Below are 10604 nucleotides of genomic sequence, written 5' to 3'. Positions count from 1 at the left end.
GGAAGCCTTACAGCTCTATTAGAAGTCTCAAATGCACCAAGCCCAAAGCTGCTGATACATACACCTGTTTTGCTCTTCTGACAGCAGATATGGATTGGGAGGAAGAGGGTCAAAACGTTGCCTAGCACAGGGCTTTCCACAGTCTGACTACACTGAGCAGATTTAGCATAGAGCACATAAGACTATGGCAAACAAATCCTCTCCTGCTATTTGAATTTGTACTATTACATCTCTCCAGATTGTGGAATCATACTGTTGTATTAGCAATCATCTCTCTCTCTTAAACAGCTCTAGCTGAGAGACAGATTCTGAACACATTAGACAGGGCTTCCTACAAAGAAGCAAATCACAGATTGCTCAAACTAACTCCAGCCCAGGGATGCTCTCCCACATGGCTCTGTAACTCTTCCAGCTTCATTAGCAGTGAGCTACTGCTTGCAGAAGCAGCACAGCTGTTGGTAGAGGTTTTCTGAAGTTCATAGTATGCTCCCATTTCTTTAATTAGCTGACAAAACAAGGCTATGCTGAAAACTTATTTACTTGTTATTCTTCTGCAACTTTAGAAGGCAGGAGACTTACTCGATGTTATTTAGTCACACTGCCTCAAGGCAGGTTTTTCCCCTTTCAGAAAGGATCACGTTTCATCAGCTACCAGAACTCATCACCCTCACTATCAGCAAAATTACCATGGCCTGTAGCAAGTCAGTTCAAGACCTACTTAACACATGTAACTGACTGCAGAAGTGAATGATTACCCAGGTATAGCTTGCTGAGCACTTCCAGAATGTGAAAAAATTCTTACCTGTCTTTGTTCATTGAGGGTAGTTATTGTTCCATGCTCCAAATACCATACAAAAAGATTAAACAGGTCCCAAAATACCAAGTTACTTTTTGATAAACATAATCTAATTTTCTTGCAACTTTGTAGGGACTTTGGCAAAATTATGAAAGTGCTTTGCACTGTGGTATTTACCTTGACTATCTTGAATAGAATTGAAAAAAAACTGAAACTTCCCCCCCAATAACAAAAGATTTAAGTTTAAATGAATCACACCAATGGTTATGAATTTCAATAATTTAATGCTAACCAAAAGTACAAAGTGTGAAAGTCAGTGTCTCATTTATATTGGTCTAAGAAAAGAAATCTAGATAAAGTGTTTACACTGCAGCAGATTTCAGTATTAGCACCTTGAAGACAAGTATTTAAGTGATAAAAAAGTATAGAAAACACTGGTATGGTACTAGGTACAAACATAAAACAGGTGAAAACAGCATGTTTTCAAATTTCTACCTTTCAAGAAGAGTTACTAAAAAAATGCATTAAAAACAAGTTCAGGTATTCACAGTTTGAGTGGAGATGGAATCAAGTGCTGGAATAGAAAAGAGAAGAATGACCAAGGCAATTATAATGCAAGTCCAAAGGCACTGACAATACAGTACATGGTCTTATTCTCCCATCTCACAGTGCAGGTTCCTGCAAATACAAAAATAAGGGTTTCAGAAACAGAAGGAAGTTAAAGTGGTTACATGCATGCCCCTATATGCATTTTTATGCTTGTTTCCTTTAAGAATCTTAATAATGAAGCTTTCACAATAGGCAAGCATTTCATATACAGCCCAGTTAGCATCACAGGCAAATGGAAAAAATGCCTAACAGTATGCTATTACCCCAAAACTACAGACTTGGGGTGGGGGGAAAGTATGCTGCCTAGTCTTAAAGAGACTGGCATTAGGCTGCTAGTTGGGAAATCCAAGAGTTGTTTTCCTTACCATCACTGGAGTTGTCCCAGAAGCAAGAGCTTGCTGTATGTAGCCCAGCACCATTCTTTTGCATAATCACACAGGTCACTGTTAGTCAGTAGAGAAGCTTTGATTAATTTCTCACAAACATTAATGAATATTTAGCTCCATTTCTGCTCAGCTTAGCACACCCATACACATACATAAGCAAACATGCATGCTTGTGAGCAGTTTACAGACAAGGCTCTTCCTAAGATCTTCCCCCATCCCCTGCCTACTGGTGCACGTGACTGTGGCAGCTTTCAGAGAAAAGGGGAAGCCGAGCTCACCGATGTACTTGAAGGGCTTCCCCAGCTTTGTGAGCTGGCTCAGGGTTTGTTCCACCACGCTTGTTGTCCACTGGTTCACTTTGCTGTGCTGGTAGGCATTGCCACCGATAGCACCCTCTATGGCCTGCGGGGGACAAACAGGTGAAGCAGCTGCACTGCTGTCAACTGCAAGGCACACTTTCCAACATGGACCCCATACCCACAGAAAAATCCCCAATACTGCTGGTCCACACTGGCTGTTGGAAGTGTTTGCAATGATTAAAAATTGCAGGTCAGAGTCCTAGCCAGGCATAGGAGAAATCATCATAGAACCCACCCTCTGTTCATTTTGTGATATTTAAGATTATTTGTAAAGTCCCACAGCCATAGTTATGAAAATAGCCCTACATTTAAACAGTCCTGAAGAGAATTTAAAAAGGCACAGTAGTACAACAACTCATTCACACATATTCTTCTATGGAAATTAAATTCCAGTTTTAGAGCAGAATCATTTTTGGGAAACAAACCCCCAGACTAAAACAGAAGACCCATGTAGTTGCTGATTACTAACAGAGCATAAGCCTCCAGCCAAATAATCCACTTTACTTATGAGGATAGTTTCCCTTTTAAGATATAAATGAAAGTACACTATACCTACACATTTTTCCTTGGCACATTTTTTCATCACAGAAATTATTTTTAAAATAACCATAAAATTGAATTCAGAAGAGACAGGAGTATGTATTGAAGCATGTGTATTCAATTTACATAGTTTGACCAAAACAGTTATTTTGCAACAACAAAAAGACTGCACTAGTCTACAAGAGGAATTTCAAATCCTGCTAGACATTTTCCAGAGAGAAAATTCATGTTTCTTAGCAACAAGAATGTTCAATCATTCCAAACAAACAAGAATTCACTTTGGAGAAAAGCATCTTGAAAGAACACAGTAACACGCATATGCAGACAGTCTACAAAAAACTCCTGTGTTTTACTAAAACATAAAATCTATTTCTACAGTGTTTAACACAAAACATCCCCCTAGAAATTCTAACAGGGATGCACTTCTACCAGAGGAGTGTATGAAATTACTTGAATTTGTAATATATATCACAGCTAAAGCTTGGTACCATTTCCACTGAAGCCCATACAGTGGTTAAACCCACAGTTACCTGTACTTTGGCAGCAACCTATCTAGGAATCTATTACATATCAGTTTTCACATTTTACTGAATGCCTTTTAGTACACATCATACGACATATTAAATTGTCACACCAACAAAGTGAAAATGTTTAAATTACCTCTTTAATGATGCTGCTGACTTCATCAACAAGAAAGGAAGCCTACAAAAGCAAAAGAAGAATTTTAAATAATGAGGGGACACATTCTTCTGTTCATGATATTCGAATTCAGTTAAGAACATGCACTATATTGAATTTATCCTTGTCAGATTTCTGGCAATTCAAAAGATACCAAGTCTGCCTTTATTTGCATATATATGTACTCTAGCTCCTTCAGCCCAGTCAAGTTAACCTTCTTAGAAAAATAATGAAAAGTAAGAGATGAACTAATACTAGCTGGCCTTTTGAGTCAAGAAAGCTTCCAAATTTTAATTTGGAAGCATTTTAAAATAACAAGTATAGCACTTGTGTTCACATATATTCCCCTTTCCCAACAAGCACCAATGTGGCACATCACAGTGGGCTCATGGAGATAACCTCAGCTGGCAGTTAAACGGAACCGACATCTCCAGGGCACTGATGTGGAGAAGATATCAGTTCAGAGCTGAAGGAAAAACTGTCCTGACAGTCTCAGCTTAGGATAGGAAAGCTGCCCCTTGGAAACCAAAGGGGAAATGTAGCTCACTGGACCTTCAGAGAGCAGAGATTAAGCCCGTGGAATCAGAGAGTGAAGGCCCCAGCATTTTACTGATCTTAAAACTACCACCCATTTACATGTATGGTTAGTAGTTTATGTTTTCTTGTTTTACTCTCTCTGCTCCAGCTGCCTCCCATGTCAGGGGGGTAGAACAAGCTGCCCGCTCTGCTGGGGCAGCCACTCTCAGGGCCAGGGAGCACTGACTGGGGGGATCCCGCGCTGCAGCAGCGACTCACACCCCACCCTGTCACTGCTGGTGTCTCACAGCAGTGTCTCACCTCACAAACCAGGACAAAAGAAGAGCACGTAAAGACAAACTGATTGATTCCAAAAGACCGAGAAAGAATGTGAAGATGAACATAACCAGGTGTTGACTGGATTTTCACTGGGAGGTCAGTAAGCTTCCCCAGCTGACAGAAATGAACAACAGCGTAACTGAGGTGTACAGGCAGGACACAGCTACACCAGTCTAGCCAGCTTCAATGACATGTGACATTCAGAAAGATGAGAGAAGTTGATCATTCCCCATGACAGAAGGAACAGCACATCCCAGGAGACAAGCTGGGCAGTTCCTTTTCTCTATCTATCTAGAGGTACAATTCGACATTTTTAAAAGCTTTTATGTGCTGTAGCAAATTGCTTTTTATTTTCAGCATCTTGACTTGCATTTAATTTTAACACGCCTCATTTATTTTCACAGTACTGCATTTTAAGGTACACCAGTGTATTTAACCAAGTAAGAGCTACAATTATCAAAAAACACTCTCTCCCACAGAGCTTTATATGCATGGCAGACATGCTATGCTGGCAGATGTGAAGACTGCTGTCAAGCAAGATGGTAAACCACATACAGTTTTCTTCTTCACAAAATCTGCTCAGAAATGCCTGAGTGAGTACAAACATGGTTCACATCAAAGTAAAATGACTTAAATCCAACCCAAGTTCTCAAATGTATTTTGAAATCTAATTTGTACTGAAACAATAGAGAGATCTGAGAATTCATTTCTAGGGCTGATGCTACTTTTCAACCATCTTCCTTTTTTAAAATGACACAAATGAATATAAATTTCTGATACCCAGATTTGGGATATATGTGCTATAACTGGACTATGAAATAACACAACACTACCCGTTTAATCATTATGTCATCTTTTAATAAGATGACACAAAAACTTTTTTGTATTAAAAAATAAAGGAGGAAAGAATCGGCTACTTTGCAGTTTCCCGGCCCTATCTCTCTGGCACAAAGCAAGCAGGCAATGTTTCCAACACTTTGTTTAAAAAAGGGTGCTCCCAAGCAACACATGCAAACTGCAGAGCAGTACTATAGCTTTAATAATTCTGAAGACGTTTTTGAAAACAGCTGCAAGAATTATGTTCAAGTATGTTAATTATATATATTTAAAAAAACCCCAAACAGTCTGTGACTTTAACACAGGCCAGGCCCTGGACGAGGCTTTTAGAACAGGACAAACCTGACACACCTTCGCCCCCCTCGCTGCTTCGCTATTGTGTCACATCGCGGCTTTTTAATAGTGTCACAGCTCAGTGACACCGTCCCTCTGCAAAAGCAGCACTGGCTGCTTCCTCCTCCTTAGCGGGGGGACATCAGGGGCTCATTTGGCACGATAACAGATTGAGACCCTTAATTTATCCCACTCAGTATCTTGTCAATGGGGTGTGACGCCCCACCACTGTGCCTGTAAGACGCAGACGAATGGCCTGGGTTCCTCTTTCCGCACAGAAACAGCTTGGCCGAGTTTTGCCCTGGCCCAAACAGCACCGGCCACCCTCCCACCGCGGCACTCGGCTGCTCCTGCGGGGCCAGCCCGAGGCCACCACACGCCTCACGCCTTTTCCCCGAGGGACTGCAGAGGCAGGGGAAGAAGCCAGAGTCGAGGAGCCCAGTGAACACCCGGACAGGGGCCGGCTCCCGGGGGCGGCAGAACAAAGGCTGGGCCCGTCTGCCGCCGGTGCCGGGACACGCGGCTCCACCCTGGGGGAGGGCGACAGGGATGGCGGCAGGGGATGCCGAGGGGTCGGGTGGGATCCGGGGCGGACGGGCACCGCCTGAGACCCTCCGCTGGCCCTGAAAGGAGACGCCAAGGAGGAGGCTGTGCTCCGCCTGTTCCCCATCCCGTTACCTCCTCTGCCGCCTGGAACTCCTCCATCTTCCCGGCGGAGCCCCTCACGCCGCCACCGACCCGGCACCGCCCCCGCGCCGCTGCGCCCCTCGCCGGCCGCCGCCCGCACTGCGCCTGCGCGCCAGCGCCCGCCGCGGCTGGGCTCGGCCCGGCGCCCTCCAAGATGGCGCCGTTGCCACAGCGACAGCGGCCGGGAGTCAGGCGGGAGATGGCGCTCGGCGGGCGGGTGTGGTGCTGTCACACGTCCCAAAGCCTGTGGCTGAGAGGGGCAGGGGGGCCGCTTGTCACGGCTGTGCTTTTCGTACCGATAGCTTGGCATTCGTGTTCAGCCATCCAAGGGGTCCTGCCCTGGGATGTCCTTCCCTGAGTGATCCTCATCTGCTCCCCAAGGAGGGAAGGAGGATCTGCTTCTTGTTTCTGGAAACAGCTTAAAAAGAAGGCCTAGGTCACAAACTGAAAAAACTAAAAAGTAGAAAAACTCCCTCTGTCTTTTCATTATATTCCATTATATTCCATTTCCCCGCCCAGCCGGAGGGAAATGACAGGGCGGCTTTGGTGGGCATCTGACATCCAGACAGGGTCAGCCCACCAGAGAAGAATATCTGAATTGTTAGAGTTCTGAGCAGATCATATGATTTTTAGCAGACACAGCAAGAACCAGGAGAATGAGATTAAAGGGCACCGTTATCACAGTTCCTGGATGTTGTGGGTGTGTGGTGTTTACAGGTTGCTCCCAGCCCCTGAGAGCTGCTCCAGGCAGTGGGAGATGCTGGTCAGGCTCAGAGGGGCCTGGATGAACTTCAGAAAGAGTCTGCATGGAGGAAGAAACAACATGCTCGGGACAAGTGCAAAGGACTGTATGGAGGCAGGAATAACCAGCTCTACAAGTGCAGAACCAGCTCACTCAGTAGCTGTTCCACATGTGGAATAGGGAGGTGTTTAGATACAATTTACCTCAGTTTTTCATATGGTGCTGTTTTAAAAAATATGTGAAAAAATTTAAAAGAGGACCTAGAGCCTGGAAGCAGTTTGCCCTCTCTGCAGTAAGGCTGCACAAGGAATACCATGTCCAATTTTAGGCGTTGCATTTCAAGAAGGTTGAGGAAGCTACAGCTCCTGAGCATGCTGACTGAGCAGTTTTGGTTCTGTCTCCAGTCCTTTGTCAGGCTCTGCCTCCTGTTTTTCCTGAAAAAGGAGATCCTGACCAGCCACCTGACTTTGGGGCTTTGTGGTCCTCCTGTGGGCAGCACCAGCTCCGCTTGCTCCGGAGGGATACAGTGGGACTGCGGCTGGGTGCTGAGCACATCCTCAGCCCCATTCCAAGTCTTGTGCTTGCTGCTTCCAAAAAACAGAGACAAAAAGTGAGGACTATGGGAAGAGTGAGCAAGTGGTGCTTGTTTGAACAAAAGCATAAATGGCTGTATATTTGGTTATATTCTTAGCACGTATAAAATACTGCAGCAGTTTTCCAGGTCCAGGAATGAGAGGCAAAAATACAATGAGTTAAATATGTGGCAATTAAGGCTTTGATTAAATATTAGGGGGAAGTTGGTAGTAGGGCTCATGTTCCACAGCTTGGATTTGGGATACAATTAATCTGTCACTGTGGGTAGTTAGAATCCTCAGGTTACTTTTGGCATCTCATTCAGTTCAAGTTTTGCCTAAAATTAAGGCCCAAATTATCCAAATATGGTACGTACATGCATAGCTCTATGCCCCACTAACAGCTGCTTTCTCTTCCATGATGCAGTAGAAGAAGGTAATTAAACTTGACATACACAGGTGGAAATGTTTGAACCTATTTAGCTTGAAGAGGTTATAAAAAGGCAGGCTCTTCAACTTTGCCATGCGAGTAGAATTGTTGTGCTTTGTTTCATTTTAACTAGAAGTCATGATTCTTAAAACACCTGAAGCAGTTAAGAAGGGCTTCTGTGTCATACACACAGTTTGGTAGAGCCAGGAACAAGAAAGGAGCTTAAGCTGTAAGAATAACCTCTTTTTTTTCTCCAGAATTAGAAATAATTGGGTTGTAATTTTGAACTTCTTTGCCCGCACTTAATTCTGTGATAGACTTGACTTAAGCTGTCCAATCTCAATAATGTTTTAACTTTAAATTGTTACCTGAGATCAGATTTCCAGTTGTGAGGTAAAATAATTTTCTTCTTATTGCAGATGCATAAAAACTAAATTCTCTTGAATTTTTATCTATGCTAATTGCTTTATCTCATAGACCTAAGTAGAAAACTGGTTTGTTTCCAGGAAAGAACTGTTTATGATACAAACCAAGCTTTCTGTGCAAGTCCTGGAGACACTGAGGTTAGAAGCATTTTCACATTTACGGTGTCAGAAAAAGAGATACGTATAACTCAAAGCCACTTCTCTTCCTGTGTGTGGCTTGAACACTGAGCATATTTTGGTGTATCAGTCAGCTCTTTTAGTCTCTTGTGCTGAGTCTCCTTTCAATGTTAGAAAAACAAATATCTTTGCTTGTTGCAAACAAAACCAGAGAACTGGCAAAAGCTGTTGTAACACTGGAACTCTTTGTGGAGTGCAGTTGCTTTCAGCTGTTTTGGGGTGCTCTTCTGAACATCCATCAGTGGTTTCAGTGCACAAAGGAAGGAAAGGGGGTGGAGAACAGCCCCCAGTTTTCTTTAAGGAGAGATAATTAAATAGTAAGACTACTTCTCATCTTTTATAAGCAGTTTACTTCCTGCTGTCTCTCTTTGATGGCTGCTGAAGTGGTAAGGACATCATTTTACTCTGTTCTGTATGACATAGCACAGGGGCTTGCATTTTTATTTGCTGGCATGTTTTTTTTCAAATTGGAACAGGTTTAATGGAAAAACCACAACTGCAACTTAATTGTTTGTGTTGGGTTTAGTTATTTGGTTTTATTTTTACTCTGAATTCTGGGGTGGGATGTTATTAATATCACAGGCTTAATTTTGGTAAAGCACTATCAAAGAACTTAATAATTTTCACGTGCGTGTGTAGGAATGTGAAAGCTAAACTGTTGCAGCCAGGTAGTACAAAATAACACTTGCAATTTACTTAACTAAGAATGAATTTAAGTGATTGGTGTCAGCACAATAGAAAATAGCAACAAATTGCAGTAGCTTTTGAGATTAGTTTTACTCTAAACCTTCTTAATCTGTTCCTCACTACTGATGTGTCACCACCATTTCTGGGTTAATAGGTAAAATACTCCAATTATCTCAAGTAAATGAAGACTGTGACTTTGGAAGATATGTTAATTTATAGTTATTTAATTGCCATTGTTTTGCTGATGCTTAAGGATCTGAAAGGAGATCAAGTAATACACAACTTGTAAAATTGCTTTGAGGAAAAGCTTGCCAAGCCAGTAATTTTTAAGCTTAAAAGCTTAGGAAAGAAGCTGGATTTGCGAACATAATCTAGTGTAAGGTAGGTTTTTCCTTGATTTTCAGTAACAGAACTACATACTATTTTATCCTGATAGGAAAAAAACATGTTTTTTTGAGGTTGTACTCTGTGCATGCATGAATTTCTCTTGAAAAGTGTAGGCACATTTGTTATCCCTTCTCCCTTACAATGGCTTTGTGATTTCTTATGATATTTTCAAGAAGTTACTGATCCATGTGTAAGGTGCCTGACCCTGCATTAATTTAAATGCAAAATGTAATAATAAATATTGATAAATAAATAATTTAAGAAGTACTTGAACAGAATCTTTTTGTGGACATTGAGCTGAAAAGGAAGAAGTGTTGTGGTATTTACTAAAGAGATTGCTGCTACTTTTGGTTTTATGTGGAAGATGTTCAACTTTGAGGTTAGCTGACTGTGTAAAGCAGGTAGCTAGCTGGATTCGATGGGTGAACATGAAAGGAGGGCATTTCTGAAGGTTTATGAGGTTTTCCCTGTCAAAGAGGGTCATTACTGAAAACACTTCTTTATTGCTGCCAAAAAACTACTCTAGTGCAGCTTTGGTGTAAGAGAAACCGTCTTATTTCACAGTGGTAGACAACTTTTCAGTCCAATTTGAACACCTCTGTGAAATAATTATAAATTCCAGTTTGTTGTGGGGCTAAGGATTATCTCTCATTTTGGGGGTTGTAATACTTTTAATACTTTCATAATACTTTATTTATTCTTAAAGCTACCTCATCATTCAGCTAGATTTTTTTAAAGAATTTGAAGGAGATGTCAGATAGCAACTCTTTCTGTGCTTGCTTAACTGCAGGTGTTGCTCTTTGTAACTGTTTTACTGTGGCACATTATTAATAGCTCTATAAGACATTAATATATTTTCTGTAAGATCACCAGAGCAGTTTTATTGGATCCACTTAGTATTGTCTGCCATGCAGTCAATTGCTGCTTTACTGGGATTTTCTGGTGGTGTTCTGGATACACCCAAAATCTTACAATCTTTATGGCAAATGTAGCTTACCCTGAAATGGATGTTTTGGTGCCCTGTGTAGGGCAGAGACACCAGAGTTTTACTGACTCTTCTTTAGATTATGTTGACTTAAACTGAGTTGATGGTTTTAAACATGC

General features: G+C 42.0%; 2 protein-coding genes across 2 annotated transcripts in view; one reads left to right on the top strand and one right to left on the bottom strand.

The window, feature by feature from the left end:
* Window positions 1–1060: 1060 nt before the first annotated feature.
* DYNLT1 (dynein light chain Tctex-type 1) lies at window positions 1061–6180 on the bottom strand. The gene is made up of 5 exons (XM_059841897.1): window positions 6072–6180; window positions 3351–3392; window positions 2070–2193; window positions 1771–1848; window positions 1061–1474 (listed from the first exon to the last, which is right to left on the bottom strand). The coding sequence occupies exons 1-5, from the start codon at window positions 6096–6098 to the stop codon at window positions 1404–1406; spliced, it is 342 nt and encodes a 113-aa protein (XP_059697880.1). The 5' UTR covers window positions 6099–6180; the 3' UTR covers window positions 1061–1403.
* A 2309-nt stretch (window positions 6181–8489) lies between these two features.
* The window catches only part of SYTL3 (synaptotagmin like 3), a 32807-nt gene continuing 30692 nt past the window's right edge, over window positions 8490–10604 (top strand). Inside the window, exon 1 of the mRNA XM_059841890.1 lies at window positions 8490–8812. The gene's annotated coding sequence lies outside the window, so the exon portion shown is untranslated. The remainder of the gene's footprint in view (window positions 8813–10604) is intronic.

This window comes from Haemorhous mexicanus, chromosome 3 (genome assembly GCF_027477595.1).
Source record: "Haemorhous mexicanus isolate bHaeMex1 chromosome 3, bHaeMex1.pri, whole genome shotgun sequence".
NCBI classification, from domain to species: domain Eukaryota; kingdom Metazoa; phylum Chordata; class Aves; order Passeriformes; family Fringillidae; genus Haemorhous; species Haemorhous mexicanus.
This window is presented reverse-complemented; position numbering and strand designations above follow the sequence as displayed.